Source organism: Molossus molossus, unplaced genomic scaffold, assembly GCF_014108415.1.
Source record: "Molossus molossus isolate mMolMol1 unplaced genomic scaffold, mMolMol1.p scaffold_m16_p_26, whole genome shotgun sequence".
Classification (NCBI taxonomy): domain Eukaryota; kingdom Metazoa; phylum Chordata; class Mammalia; order Chiroptera; family Molossidae; genus Molossus; species Molossus molossus.
In genome coordinates, this window is record NW_023425362.1 from 3,632,188 (window position 1) to 3,647,701 (window position 15,514).

Consider the following 15,514-nt stretch of genomic DNA (forward strand, 5'->3'; position numbering starts at 1 on the left):
TGTGTAGGTCTGACTTCCCTGTGAGCTCTTGAAGGGCCAGGGCAGAACAGTCTTTATCGTTGACTCCTCGGTGTCTAATAGTAGATGATCAGTATTTTTAATGAAAGAGTAACTGAAGACAATATATGAACTGTTGCTCTTTAGCCAGATTAAGAAATATGGGGCTGAAGCACATTCCAAGAGAGCAGGGTCTGTAACACTAACTGAAGCCATGAAAGGGCGCAGCCCACTCTGGATGCCCCAGACAGTGCGCCCGGCGGGGCCAGATCCCACAGGGCCCTGTGCCTGGTCCCTCAGCAGTTTGGATCTGAAAAGCATGCAAATCATTGCTGTTCTTTGCCAATACTAGGATCTACAATCTGATAAAGAAGTCGAGGCCCACCTTAGACTCCTTCTGCAACAAGTAGCATCGCAAGAAGAAATCCTGTTGAAGACAGCAGCCCCGAACCTAAGAGCCCTGGAGAACCTAAAGACTGTCCGAGACAAGTTTCAGGAGTCCACAGATGGTGAAATTGAGCTCTAGTTGTTAACAAGATCGTATGGGTGTTTGGGTTTTGATTTCTATAACACTTACTAGCAACCTCCCCGTGACAGTACATTTTTTATTATTGTGTTTTTTCTCTGTTGCCTTATATTAATGTGTACTTTCAACACTGAATCAGTAATTGCTTCTTTAAAAAAGTGTTCTGCTTTAATTTAAAAACAGGTATATTGGTTATTTTTGAACATATATTTTTATATCATAATAGGCATATTAGATATTGTATTAGAACTTGTCATTATTTTAAAATGCACCCTACCAAAAAAAAGGGATCATCAGTTGTAAGAGCCATGTTCATGGAGTTAATAATTGAATTCTTTTCTATGTAGATTTTATTCAAGACAACCAAGCTCATAAAAATAACGTGCTTGCCTTGGCCGGTTTGGCTCAGCGGTTGGGGCGTTGGCCTGCAGTCCAGAGAGAACTGGGTTCAGTTCCCGCTAAGGGCGTGTACCTTGGTTGCAGTTCGTCCCCGGCCCTGGTTGGTCATGCGGGTGGCAGCCACTCGATGTGTCCCTTTCACGTCGATGTTTCTCTCTCTCTCTCTCCCTCCCTCCCTCCCTCTCTATCTGAACAAAAAAATGGGAAAAAAATGTCCTCGGGTGAGGATAAAAAATAATATTATAATAACTTATGCTTTAAAGTTGAAGTAAGAGAAGTCCCTCAGTGATCTCTACAATAAACAACATTGATTTTCTCTTAGCTTTTGAGGCCAGCAGAAAGGAAGCCAGAATGTGCAGGCAAGAGTTTGAACAGGTGAAGAAAAGGAGATACGATCTTTTCAGCCAGTGTTTTGAGCACATCTCAGTCTCAATTGATCAAATCTACAAGAAGCTCTGCAGAAACAACAGTGCCCAAGTATGTATTTTTCACCCCAAAATATTCGTGGGGACTTTGTGTTATTGGTAGTGCTTTTTTCTGGTGAGAAACAAATGCCACCACATCGTTTGAGTGACCCACTGACAGGGCAGAGTCAGCCGATGAAGACTGGCTAGCATAGTGGCCTGTTCTAGATCCCACGCCCTCTCTCATCAGCCACCTAGACATGTCCAGATCTCTCTAGTCCTGTTTCTTTGTCTGAAAAATGAGTGGGTTCAATTATTTGGTTTCCAGGTTCTCTTTAGTTCTGGAATTCTGTTGTCTGGTACTAATTTGATTTTATGGAACTGCTAGTGGTCTCTGTGGTGCAGGCAGGGGAAGGCAGAGGGTCATGGTAAATGGTTGATCTGGGGTCTGTGGGGCTGACCTGAGTAACAAAGGAAAGAACAAAGGCCAGGTTCCGATCCAGATGTGTCTGTTGTAACGACAGCCTCTGCTGCAAGCACTCCCTCTTCCACTGTCCAAATCCACAGCAGACGCCGGAGCTGAACATGGAACACATGTGGATGGGTCTTATGGACCTGCTTTTACTCTTTCTCGTGGTGTTCCTTTATGACCCAGAGCTGGTCCTGGAGCAGCTATTTCAACCAGAAATAATTTACTCAGTAAAGTAGGACTCAAAAGGACCCATTAACTCTTTGAGGACAGGATTCATCTCTGTCTACAGTACATGGCCCAAAATAGGTGCTCAATAAATGGTTGACAAATAGACCAACTTTAAAAAGTGACGACTGAACACTTTTTAAAGACTGTGGCCTGTGCTGCTGTGGTTGGAGTGGCATTCTGGTGGAAAGCCTGGCCCTTCATGTGCTCGACTGGGTTTCCTCTCCTCCCCACAGGGTGACCCCTGTTGTCTGTGAAAGCATATCTAGCTAAATACCTTATTTACAGGCATTGGTATTTTTCCATCAAAATGGGGAAAACCTAACCAATTAAGTATTTTGCAGTTAAGCCCTGTTGCAAATCCAAGTTAAAATTTACTAATTGCTTTTCTGATTTTGCTAAATAAATAACATGTGTTTCAGGCATTCCTTAGCCCAGAGAACCCAGAAGAGCCTTACCTGGAGGGAATTAGCTATAACTGTGTGGCCCCGGGCAAACGGTTCATGCCCATGGACAATCTGTCGGGGGGAGAGAAGTGTGTGGCAGCTCTGGCTCTCCTGTTCGCGGTGCACAGGTAAGGGCACGGGAGCGGTGGGCCTCCTACAGAATCCTGTTCATTACTTGTCTTTAGTTGTGTTTAACAGGATGTACTACAAAACTATTTTCTTTAGCCAGATGATTTAGGTGATGTTTTATGTCTAGAACAATTTAGACAAAATCTGAGAATTCCGTTTTTAACAGATTTTTATTAAATTTCTATTATCAGTAGCTACTAATATTTTAGTTTTATAGAAAGGAAGAAAAATATTTGGAATGGCCAGATGTGACATTGGAATTGCCAAAAAACCAATAACAACAAACCCAAATAAAACAAAAACGCACAACTTATATATTATTTTCTTAGTACATATTCAGAGATCTGCTCTTTAGCAAAGAATGTTAAGCAAAGCATTTCTTCAGGAAAGAACGTTTCGCCTCTGGCTCCCACGGGTGTGGTGCTGTCTGTAAAGCAGGCCCAGAGCACGAGCTGGGATGCGGAACCTTTGCCACTGTTCTCCCGGCAGGAAGAGCCACGTGCAAGCTCAGCAGCTGGTGCTGCTGGGTCTCAAGAAGGGAAAGGCTGAGGCCATTACAGGGAGAAAGAAAACCCCTCGATGCAGGGGACGTTGGGAAGGCAGGGTGGAGAGAGCCTGTGTTGAGTAATCTTACTAAATAAGACCATGTCTAGGTGTCGCCCCCCATCCACCTCAGCAGACATCCACTAGTTACTGTGTGTCACGTGCTGTTAGGCGTTGGAGAGGCGGCAGGGAACAAAGCAACCTCCCTGCCTCAGATACTTCATTCTAGGGGAAGACCGATGACAAATAAGGGGCATTAACAAACAAATTCTCTGATGTGGAGGCTATGACAAAATGAGAAATGCTGCAGAGAAAAACAATTAAAGCAGGGAAGGGAGATAGTAGAGTAGGGAAGGTTCTGCAGTACTAGAGAGTCATCTGGGAAGGCCTCTCTGAGACTCACAACTGAGCAAAGATAAGAAGGAACTAGGGAGCGAGGGATGGGGACAGCTAAGGGATGAGTGTTGTAGACAGGAAGTCAGCAGTGCAAAGGGCAGTGGGCCTGCATCTACAGAGGGAAGACTGCAGTGGTGGCCGGCACGAGGCTGGACCAGGGTGAGAGTAGAAGGGTCAGGGACAGGCATGGAGTAGGAAGGAATCAGGGAGGGTGACTCCATGTCTGTTGGCCTAATTAACTGGAGTGATAAGTGTCCATTAGCGAGGAGGGGGAGACCAAGGAGGATACAGGTTCGGAGGGGCAGGTGAGGAGATTGATTTTAGATGAGTCTGAGCTATTTCTTAGACACCCGTGTGGAATTACTGAGTAAGCTGTTGGATATGTGAGGTGAGGGTTCAGAACTATGAGAAGTGTGGGAGCCATCCATGTATGGAGGTTCTTTACAACCTTGAGATCAGGCGGAATCACCAAGGGAGCGATTCAGATGGAGGAGTGCTCTCGCACTGAGCCCCACGGGCACCACAGTGTTGAATAGGAGACGAGCTGGCAGACGGGACTGGGAAGGAGCCCTGAGTAAGGGGTGGAGGAACAGGTGGGGGGCCCACCCCAGGTATCACCTGCAAAGGTCACGTGGGATATGGACTGAGACTTGTTTGTTGAATTTAGCAACATACAGCTTATTGGTGACTTAGACAAAAGCATCCAAAGGGATGTATCTTATTTATCTGAATATAGTCAATCCTCTCCTCCAAGTCTTTTGTAAAACAAATGGAAGTTGTGACTTGCTTTTTCCCAGTTTTCGGCCTGCTCCATTCTTTGTCCTGGATGAGGTGGATGCAGCCCTGGACAACACTAACATTGGCAAAGTAAGTTCTTTTCATTCCCAACCGAATGCCAACAGTTCATACCCTGAGCAAAAAGTTTTGTTTGATCATTGTTAGTTAAAGATTAAATCTCAGTTAAATATCTACAAACAAGGTGGTTCAGGGCAGTTTCATTCGAGGTTTAGGAGACCCTCAGTCACTGGGGAATCTGCATGGAGTCGAGTGAAGATTGTGATGCTGGGTCCCCAGAACTGCTCCTGGGTAACTGGCTTCTCTTCTGACCTAGATGCTGGGTAATTAGGTCACGAATAGGCCCCGTGGCAAACAGGACCAAATTAGTTCTTTAATAAAGTACAAAAATAACATCTCTAAATAAAATTCTAGTTCAAAATTGTGTCCCCCACTTTATTTATTGAAACTGATAGTTACTGCACTTGTGCGTGATCATGTTTTCAGTATCTGAGACAATGAGGAAACTAAGGAAATAGTTTAACTCTTGAGAGTCAATTTCCAATGTGCCTTAAAGCTCAGTGCACAGATGTACAAAGCCGCCTGGAAGAGGTGCTCAGGCCACACATCTTGACTTTTATCTATATGTTTTTACTGGTTTTTTTAGACAGAGGAGAAGGGAGAGAGAGAGAAACACCCATGTGAGAAAGAAACATCAATCGGCTGCCTCCTGCTAGCCCCCAACCCGGGCATGTGCCCTGACCAGGAATCTGACTAGGACCTCTCGGTCCATGGGATGACGTTCCATCCACTGAGCCACATCGGCCAGACCATCTTGACTTTTTGACATAAGAATGGTGTCAACCATGGAAGCATGATCAAGGACAGAGGGAAACACTGGCAAGACCCCCCTCCCCCAACCCAGTCACGCCAAGGGGAGGCGTAGCTCTGGCCTGCAGATCCCTGGTGTCACCATGCCACCGGAGAAACCCATTTGTGGAGATGGATGAGTTGGACTCCTGGTTCTGACTTCCAGGCATGTCCATCTTCCAGAAATGACTGGACTTTGTTTAGTGTACTGCTGCTTACCCAGGACGCTGCCCTGGTCATGCTGACAGATGTGTTTCTCCTTATTTGTAAACTGGCATTCTGGTTTACACCGTAGTCTTGGTTACAGTCCCCCTCTGAGAGATGCATTCACTCTCGGGGTGCCATTCAGGTTCTGGGTTTCCGAAGCTGACCTCACTGTTTTCTACTCTGAGTCTCATGATAAAGGCTTGGGAGAGTCAGGACCCTCAGAAGCTGCAGTCTAAGGTAACTTCTACCGGCATGAATGGTGCCTCTGAGCATTTCCCAGCATGCATTCATCTAAGCCACAGCTCTCTGGGAGCCTGCTTTCTGACCATGGCACAGAGTACGTAAGACAGCACAGCCCTGGCCATACTTGCTCAGTGGTTAGAGCACTGGCCAAAGAGTTGTGGACTTGATTCCCAGTCAAGGGCATGTACCTGGGTTGAAGGTTCGATTCCCAGTCCCAGTCAGGGTGCTTGCAGGAGGCAACCAATTGATGGTCTCTCTCACATCAATGTTTCTCCCCCCACCCTCACTCCACTCTCAAAAACAAATCAGTGGAAAAAAATGTCCTCGGGTGAGGATTAATGACAACAACAAAAAGAACAGCACAACTCCAGACCCACAAAACTTAGTCCCCGTAACCTTGCCTGTAGACGACAGGCAAGAGCCACATTCTGTGATCTGCCAGACTTCAGGGCAGAAGACTGCTAGGAACAAAAGGTCTTGTCTCTTGAATGCCAACCAGTCTGCATCAGCTAAGTGGACTCTGAGGCCTGACTCGTGTGGGAGAAATCACCCCTTTGATTAAGTTGGGCCCTTTGTGTCCCATATTCTGTGTCATAGGGTAGTGGGCATCTTAGTAGCTGCATCTTTTCTCAGCAGCATTTAGGACGTCCGGATCTTCTAGCAAAATTTCGATGTTTGTATGAGTGGCATCTCCAGGTACTTGGTCTTTTTTTTTTTTTTATCCTCACCTGAGGATATTTTTCCATTTTTTGTACAGATAGAATGGGAGGGAGAGAGAGGAAGGGAGAGAGAAAAACATCGACATGAAGGGACACATCGAGTGGCTGCCACCCGCACGACCAACCAGGGCCGGGGACAAACTGCAACCGAGGTACGTGCCCTTAGCGGGAACCGAACCCGGTCTCTCCGGACTGCAGGTGGACACTCTAACCGCTGAGCCAAACTGGCCAGGTCCTTGGTCTTAAGACTCTTCTATTACTGTCTATCCTGTGCATTAGCCTCTTCACATCCAGTTTTCCTGACATTTGTGTTCCACACTCCACTGCCGTGCTGAGGCGAGCAGAGGCAGCTCCACGGCTGCTGTGACAGGTGCAGCGCCCCCAGGCAGCTCTCCCCGCAGAACGCACGCCCTCCCTTTGCTCCGTCTTCTCTCCAGTCCCGTCGCCACCCCGGGGCTTCAGCCCTGCACCATCGTGACTCCCGTTGCCTCTGACGCTGGAGCTCCTCCTGTGCGTTCAGCCTTTCAGTCGGAAGCAGTTTCCCTCCTCACATCATTCAGCTGTGAAAGGGCTCGGCCCTGCCCTGGAGCTCGCCATTCCTGTTCCCAGCACTGTGTCCTTAGTACCTGCGTGCAGTCTGGACCAGTAGATGAAGAAGACCCATTCTAGGCCCAGGAAGAGCCAGGCAGTTGGCACGTGTCCTACTGAACTGTAGCTTGAGTCTGAGTTCTTCATCCTTCATCCTTCTCCAAGTTCTGAGTAGTTTGTGCACCAAGACCCATTTCTGTCCAGACTCTATTCTGTTCTTCTTGTTCCTTGGAATTGACCTTCCTGAAGAAACCCTGAGCTCACCTCTAACCAAAGGACTGGTTAGGAACATGTGTCGTTGCTATATTCTCGGTTTTCAGACTTTTGAGTTGGCAGAATAGGAAGCTGGAAGTTTAAATACCAGCCCTTCTTCGCCCTCATAAGACTTCTGAGTGGTAGTTTTTGGCTCATCTGGTCATCGAGGCTGCCTGCACATTCACAGCGCGTCGTGGGTAAAGTAGGGCTTCCTCCTTAGAAATGTTCTGCAAGTTCTAGATCCTAGATCTAATGAGGTCTGTCTTTTTCCTAACCTCTTATTTTAGAATCTGAGCTGTTTGTTTCTGCTGTTGTACTGTTTTCACCAAATCACCAGGAAGGCCAGTCAGTACCTGTCACCTAAAATGGGCAGACTGAGCCCTGGCCGGTTTGGCTCAGCGGTTGGAGCGTCGGCCTGCGGTACAGAGAGACCCGGGTTCGGTTCTCGCTAAGGGCACGTACCTCGGTTGCAGTTTGTCCCCGGCCCTGGTTGGTCGTGTGGGTGGCAGCCACTCGATGTGTCCCTTCACGTCAATGTTTCTGTCTCTCTCTCCCTCCCACTCTATCTGAACAAAAAATGGAAAAATGTCCTCGGGTGAGGATTAAAAAAAAAAAAAAAAAAAAAATTAAAATAAATAAATAAAATGGGCAGACTGAGACATGCAGGTCATGTCCCAGAGCCTAGAAACAAGGCCTCTCCTTGCTGGTAAAATGTGTGCTTTTTCCTTCCTCCCAGGTGGCAAGTTACATCAAAGAGCAGACTCAGGAACAGTTCCAGATGATCATCATTTCCCTAAAAGAGGAGTTCTACGCCAAGGCGGACGCCCTGGTCGGCGTCTACCCAGAGGTAAGGGGTAAGACCCGCTTCGGTGTCCTGCCGCACAACCATAGGTTCCTCCCGGATCGTAGATACGGTGTGATTTCTGTAGTTGAAAACTGTAGGCTTAAATTATTTTTTACTGAAATACAATTTAAAAGTATAGATACTCAGGTATTTTTCTGTAGCAGTACTCAAGAAAGTTAAGATATGAAAAAGCAAACCAAAAATTGCAGAACACTTCTTTGTAAAATAATAGTACACGTTTACTACACAAAGTAAACTGTTAATATTATAGGCCCTATTTCTGTAATGTCGGGATGTTTTCAGCAAAAACAAATGTTTTGTGCTAGTACTAACAAGGAACCATTACCAGAGGGGGAAAAAAGAAATTGATCAAAAGTTCCAAGTTGTCTAGTAACCTTCAGAATGTGCACACACCTCTCTTAAGCCATTCAGAATCCTCGAGCTAGTGGAGTGCAGCAGCTAGTGCTCACCATTTCCACTTCTGGACTCTGAGCTGGTCAGATAAAAGGAATTTCCCTTCCTGTGCCTGCGAATTGTTAGGGGCCACTGGAGATATGCTGCAGAGATGGAAATTCTCACACTGTGCAGGGGAGGGAAACCGTCTTCTGTTCATCTTAGGGTCTCTGGCTGAGCCTATAAATCAGACTGGCAAGACAGGGTAACGAGAGAAAAACAGGAGCTTATGAACACCGTCAGCACAACCCAAAGGGGGCTAGAGCTCGGGCTCCTCTCCCATCTTTGGCTGAAATGAGGAAGAGGGGCTTGGTGGGGTGGGTGATCGGAAGGTGACCAGGAAAAGTGTGGTAAAACAAGTCAGGTTTGCTCTGCAGATTCAAACAGGTGCCTTCTCCATTGATAACCGTCATTAAGAGTAAGGCAGGTGTCTTTGTAAATGTGAATTTCCTGCAGAAAAGGAAAACTCATGTCCAGTTTTTAGAGCTTTTCCTGCATCTGCTGGTTCTCAACAGCCCCAAACAATCCATATACCAAAGAGCCATATTTTGGCATGGCATATCCTAGTACCTTTACCAGATAATACAAAAAGCAAGCAAGTAAGTAAAGCTGATGTAGCCCTGGCCAGTTTGGCTCAGCAGTTAGTGTTGGCCTGCAGACCAAATTCTCGGGTTTGATTCCTGGGTTGCAGGTTTGATCCCCAGCCCCAGTCAGGTCTTGCAGGAGGCAACCAACAGATATGTCTTCACATGGATGTTTCCCTCCCACTCCATCTGAAAAATCAATGGAAAAATATCCTCATGTGAGGATTAACAGAAATAAAAAATGAAGTGACGTAAATGCTGACAATTGATACTTTCTTAGGTGGCTGTAACAAGTTTTCTTTTTAAATGCAAATCAAGATTCACTACCGGCTCATATTTTATGCTTAATAACACCCTTTTCCCACATTTTATGCTTAATAACACCCTTTTCCCACGTAGAAGGAATAACTTAACTGTCTGCTCTCTGTTTCAGCATGATGACTACATGTTCAGCCGAGTTCTGACCCTAGATCTTTCTCAGTACCCAGACACGGAAGGCCAGGGAAACAGCAAACAGCGGAAGTCCCGTTAGGGCCCAGAGCCCATGAGCGACTGCAGCCCAGAGCAGACGAGACGGCAGAGAGTGGTCAGGGCCATCACTGTTCGGTTCCCACTCTCATATTCGAACAGCTGTTGAAGAGCAAACTGCTGGGCACGCAGACAGCCTGTGCCATTTGAGAGCGTGATGCTGCCAGCCCGGGTGCCCCCTTCCACTGAGGAGCGTCCAGGCCCATTCCCGTAGGCACCACTCCCTGCGAATTAGCTTGAAGGAATTCTTTTAAAAAGGTACAATTTTGTACCATAGTTTTAAGTTCCACTTTGAAATCCAACCAGAAAAATGTTGAATTCTTCTTCACTCTGGTCTTGCCTTGTCCATTTAGGTAATGTTTAAAGGGTGCTCGGTTTCTGAATGTACTAGTTGCACGGTGTTGAACCTGGGTTTATGAGTCATTACTTCAGAGGAACTGATGTCAGTATGAAAATATCAGTAAAAATATTCTAATTGCAAATGTCTCAATCTACAATTTCATAAACAAAAAAAATGTAAAGGAAAACTGAACTATGTCTGCTCCAATGTAATCTACATTTTTCTAAGTGTAATTTCTGTGAAGAAGGGAAGGAGTGCGGGCTTCGCCGAGTAACGGCAGACGTCTCCACTCGCGCCCACTGTTCCGGGAGGGAAGGGGGCTGCAGCCCTGTCCACAGCACCTCCTTTCCGTTCCGGAGCAGAGGACACTGAAGGGTGGCCATCTTCTACGACCGCTCTGGGCCGGTGCCATCCACGGAGCAGCTTCCTGAAGGCACGACTCACTCTGAACCAGCTCACTGTTGCACATAAACAGAACGCACTCTGTGCCCAGGAAGTTGCTGTGTCACAAGCCTGATGAACTGGAGAGCAGGGGCCACTGGATCTGTCCTTGGCTCTTGGCTCAGGGCTGGCAGTAGCATCTCAGTCACTGGCTTCCTCTGCCTTGAAAGACATCAGCTTAACACTGATGTCCCTTCAGAGCCCCCTGAGCTTGGCGTCGACCCGAATCTCTTCCTGGGCTGTCCTCGCTCTCATAGCTTGGACTCAGATGGTCAGTTCTAAGGCAGCACCCACGTTCCTGAAACCACCTTGCTATGCAAGACAGGGACAGCCACTGGGCGATGGGAACACGGGGCTGGAACACCACACTCCAAAAAGAAGATAGGAACCTCATAAAAGTCATGGTTGGTCTGCATACATGAAATGGTTAAGAACGACACCGGCATCATAGTAAACAGCACTGTGTCCTGAGAGGGCCCTGAAGTCAGCTTGCGGAGTGGGCATCGCCGGGTCCGGCAGTGGAAGGGCTTGTCTGAGGAAGCTGGCAGCAGAGGGCTGGCAGGCTGGCACCGGCGTTGGCTATTGGCACATCTCCCCGCAGCTCTGCAGCTGGGTGCCGGTCCCAGCTCTCACCTACTTCACCCAGTGCCGAGGTCAGCAGCCTCCTTCAGGGCCGGAGAGTAAGAAGCGCAGGCTTTGGGGAGGCCGCCAAGGGGCCGTCATGTAGGTGTCGAACTCTGAACCTCAGTTAAGCGTGTAAAGCCGGCGTGGCCTGCAGTGTCGAGCCAGGCTGTCCCCGACCCGGTGGGCCTCACAGCCAAAGCCTCAGAGGCAAGGCAGGCACACTCAGGCCATGTCCCCGCACACACAGGCTGGCTCTGCTGGACCTTCCCAGCTTTCCCTCCTGTCCCACCTCATTCCGAGCTGGGACGTGGCCAGGCCCTGTGTCTGACCAACTCCCAGATTCAGAAATCCATCCCTGATCGCCCTTCGCGAGTCTTTAAAAAAAACAATTCATAATGTTTACTTGTCAGAAACCTTAAACATTCAAGTAGTCACTTACTTGATTTCACAATTAAATGGCAACTCATGGTAAAAAGTCTAATTAAGTTAAACCAGGCCTTGTCATAACTGAAGAAAACAAGCACGCAGAGTTGAAGTGACAATGTTATGACCAGAGTAACATAAAAGATGTGTTTCGTGCTTCGAAATGAAGACAAGGTCAAGCAGGTCTAGCTGTCTCCTTCCCGTACCCCCAACCTATTCTTGTTCTCTACACCTGTGGGGCTCCAGGGCCGTCAGTGTGGGAGTCCTGTCACAGGAAAGTAGGCGACACCAACCAGGGCCTTCGCCGTGGTGACAGGGCAGCACGTCCCCTCACCCTCCACCCGGCACTGCAGTCAGCCGCCTGCGCCTGCCCCGGGACACGGACGGCTGCAGTGCCGCAGGCCTCCCTGCACAGTCCGCCTGCCTCCCGTGCAGGTCCCGCGGGCTGTGGGAGAGTGTCAGCTGAGAACGGACGGGCTGGACCTCCCCCGCTCCCTATGGGCTTGGAAAGCCTGGAAGTTATACTTCAACTAAAAGTTAAAAAGCCGGTGTGTGCTCCACTTGCAACTTCAGTTACCCGCCGCAGAACAGACTTGCACTGCCCAGCCGGTCGCTCTTCTGGGTGGGAGCCCGTCCCCTGCACCAGACAGTCATGGGTTCGATTCCCCATCAGGGCACATACCTAGGCTGCAGGTTCTGTTTCTCTCCTACGGATGTTTTTTCTCTCTCTCCCTTCCTCCCCCTCTAAACAGAAAAGAAAAGAGGCCCTGTGATTCTTCATAACTTCACTTTTCGGCGATAGTTACATCCATTCTTTGGAACTGAAGTTACTAAAATTACAGAATTCCAAAGAAGCCTTATTGATCAAATCATTCTTTTAAAAGACATACCACTCTCACCGGCAGATTCTCGTAACCTCGAATATTCTTTACTATTTAACAATGTAACAAACATACCTGAAAAGTTTTTTCTATTGTAACAGATGTTTCCCCATAAAAATGATAAAGTTTAAGAGCCTAGTTTCTTATTTTCTCTTTGGCAACTACTGTTGCTTGTACAGTCTTCACTCTCCCCCTTTTACTAGAAAACCCGCCTTGACAGAGGGCGTGTCGGGGGAGCCGGAGCTCCAGGCCTCCCCCCCTGCGCCCCTGAGGTAGCTGTCCACCAGTCCTCACGAAGGACACCTGAGCTGTGCGCTTTACCCCATGAACACGTGGGACTGTCACCCGGCCTCCGCGGGCCACACCCCCAGGGCTCTCGGGGTACGTGAAGGTTTCTAAGGGAGATCATGTGGAGTCTGAACATTCCTCGTTCGGGTATGGCACTGTGGTTACAGAAGGCTGGTTTTCAAGTTGCAGGTTTTATTGGTTCTAAAGATTTAAGACGCTCCAGCATCATCTGTTTAAACAAAAAGAAAGGAATACCAAAATATTAAGGTTCAGCTTGAAAAAGTACTTGCCATTGGGTTTCTATTTCAGAAAACTTGTAGTTTTTCTTATGTGCTAAAGACTCAGAAAATGTCTCCATGATGGAAACAGTAGCCAGTGTCCAGAAATGGCTCTGTGCATTCCAAACGCTGTCGGGGACACTGGGTTCTGTGCGGTCTGGGGACTCTCCAGCCGTGACTGTGGTGCTGCCCCCTTCGGAGGGGCAGGGACAGTTTCGGCGCACATGGCGGAGCCCGTCCACACAGTGGGAGCCCGCCAAGGGCCCTGCTCTCATCTGCGGGGCTGGCCAGCGGCCCCGGGTGAATGTTGGTCTCTCACCACGTGCAGAATGGAACACGCTTTCTGCGAGAGGCCGAGGGCTTTGTCTAGGCAGACAGCTGCGGGGGAGGGGAGGCTGCTATGGGCACTGGCGTCGAAGGGGCTGGGGACAGCGCTGGCCGACCTGCCCACTGCTCCACAGCAAGGCCACCAGGCAGAAAGCCCTGCCACCAACACACCCGACTCCGAGTCCCCACCGCGGGAGAAAAGCTGTGTTCGCAGCAGCAGAAACCCACTGTCCACTGAGAACAACCCGGGCCGGCTTTTCCCAACATCTCCACACCAGTGGAGAACCACTCGCCCTGAGGAAACCACCCGAAGACGCCAGTCTTGTTTCTTCAGTTACGCGTCTCGACTAGCTGAATTCACAGTCCACATACTTGCTACAAGACTTCAAAGAATTTTATCCAAAATGTCCTCACAACGGAACTCGGAGGTACAAAGTGTCTGGACCTGCACAGACCGGGGAGGGGCTGTGGAATCTGCTTGGCAGCCGCACAGCCGTCCTCCACAGGGTCCCCAGCCTGCAGTCCCCTCCACCTGCAAGGGACAGCAAGACGGCCAGCTCGGGCACCACCCACTCCGCAAGCAGCCACTTCAACAACGGCCTTGCTTGTTGACTCTGACGGAGTGTCGCCTGCATTCCTTATGACCCTGTATCTACAACAGACCACGTTGACAACACCCGGCCCTGCGGACGGAACGCAGGCACACCCACGGAGGTTAGCTGACAGGCAGCTGGCAGGTGACTGACAGCAAAGGCTTCCCGCTCCAGAATCTCGGTGGACTGCCATACAGGTAGGTGTTAAGGAGTGTTTTACTGAGGTTGTCTTATACGGGAATAGAAAGTAAACTGTACTATCTGAAAACCCTGCACCCATGCTTTCAGGAGTGGAGTCGAGTCGGGTACCCAGGGCAGCCTCTGGTTTCTCTAGAGATTTGAAAAGATGTTATGGACATACAATAACAGATGCTATGAGAAAGAAAACTCAGAGAGCAAGAACACCTGGAAGGTAACATAACACTGTCAAAGTAATTTAACCCAAAGGCGAGAATATAATTCTGAGACTCTCAGAAAGATGTTCTGAAAAAAGGAGACAGAAATGAAAAGACGTTACAGGAGCAGCAGACAGTAGAAAGTAGAAATCAATCCAGGAGATCCCAACTAATGTGAATTCAAGAGAGGAGGCCCTGACCAGTTTGGCTCAGCAGATAGACGACAGGGCCACAGGTTCGATTCCCAGTCAAGGGCACGCCTAGGTTGCAGGTTCGGTCCCTGGCCCCAGGCAGGGTTGTTCAGGAGGCAACCGATCGATGTGTCCCTCTCACATGGATGTTTCTCTCTCTCTCTCTCTCCCTTCCTCCCTTCCATCTATCCTAAAAACAAAACAAAAAATCAATGGAAAAATATCCTAGGGGTGAAGATTAACAACTACAACAAAAAGCAACAGCAACACGCACAGCGGAAGAGGGGCAAAGCCAGTGGGCTGTGAGGAAGCCTGAGCTTGATGACACTGGTCCTGCAGCAGCACGGGGCGGGACACTGGCCCCCACGCGGCCCCATCTGGCTAACCCGGAAAGTGTCCGCTGTCCCCCAGCCACAGAGATCGACAAGGGCGACGGGGAAGTGAGGAGGGGGAGGGTGGCCCAGCACAACCCAGCCCCACGCTGGGAGGGGACAGTCGTGAGCCCGACACCTTTCTGCAGTCAGCGGACATCATCTACTGAAATACACATTGACAGCGATCTCCTCTCACAGAAGCAACAAAAAGCACATGGTTTAGAGTGGTTTTCCCTGGAGACCAAGGCGACGCAAGTCAGGGCGGGTCACCCTGGGCTGTGGGGGCTGCCGGCAACGCTCTGCGTCTGGCACCGGCTGACGGCGCGCGTCTTCCCTCTGCATGTGCGCGGCGGGCCTACAAGCTGCACAGTGTTCTCAGTGACGCTCATCTAAATGAACGGAGGTTTGGCACAGGGTCCCCGGGCACTCCTGCCAGCGACCAGGGCGGGCCGGCGGCGCCACAGGCGGAACCGGCACAAGCGCCCAGCGCGGTGCGCTCGCTTCATACCTGACGGCCGGAGTTGTTTCGAAACTTCGACTCCATTCTCTTCTAGCTTCCTCTTTGCACAGTCCTGACACGCGCTCCCTAAAGACCAAACGTGGGTTAGAAAGCTGCTCCGGCCCCGCCCTCCACGGAGCAGCCGCGAACCGGGCTCAGCCAGGGGACGGCTGTTGAGTGAAGGCCTTTTCAGAAGGGAAGGAGGGTCTGGGAGACAGCTAAACGTCACGAGGTGGCCCTCCCACGGGAACAGGCAGA

General features: G+C 49.3%; 2 protein-coding genes across 5 annotated transcripts in view; one reads left to right on the forward strand and one right to left on the reverse strand.

Moving 5' to 3' along the window:
- Positions 1 to 9,606, forward strand: part of SMC1B (structural maintenance of chromosomes 1B) — a 73,341-nt gene extending 63,735 nt beyond the window's left edge. The window contains exons 20-25 of one of the 2 annotated variants that reach the window (XM_036278190.1): positions 350 to 506; positions 1,245 to 1,399; positions 2,446 to 2,597; positions 4,335 to 4,404; positions 7,930 to 8,040; positions 9,508 to 9,606. In XM_036278190.1, the coding sequence (XP_036134083.1) occupies positions 350 to 506; positions 1,245 to 1,399; positions 2,446 to 2,597; positions 4,335 to 4,404; positions 7,930 to 8,040; positions 9,508 to 9,606 (744 nt within the window). The remainder of the gene's footprint in view (positions 1 to 349; positions 507 to 1,244; positions 1,400 to 2,445; positions 2,598 to 4,334; positions 4,405 to 7,929; positions 8,041 to 9,507) is intronic. The other variant, XM_036278191.1, reaches the window with a different exon arrangement.
- The window catches only part of FAM118A (family with sequence similarity 118 member A), a 37,329-nt gene that overhangs the window by 2,877 nt on the left and 18,938 nt on the right, over positions 1 to 15,514 (reverse strand). Inside the window, exons 7-8 of one of the 3 annotated variants that reach the window (XM_036278192.1) lie at positions 15,266 to 15,343; positions 12,391 to 12,828 (exon numbers count right to left, since the gene is read on the reverse strand). In XM_036278192.1, coding sequence (XP_036134085.1) covers positions 12,809 to 12,828; positions 15,266 to 15,343 — 98 coding nt within the window. In that variant the 3' untranslated portion in view covers positions 12,391 to 12,808. Of the gene's footprint in view, positions 1 to 12,390; positions 12,829 to 15,265; positions 15,344 to 15,514 lie in introns of those variants that run through there. The other 2 variants (XM_036278193.1, XM_036278194.1) reach the window with 2 other exon arrangements.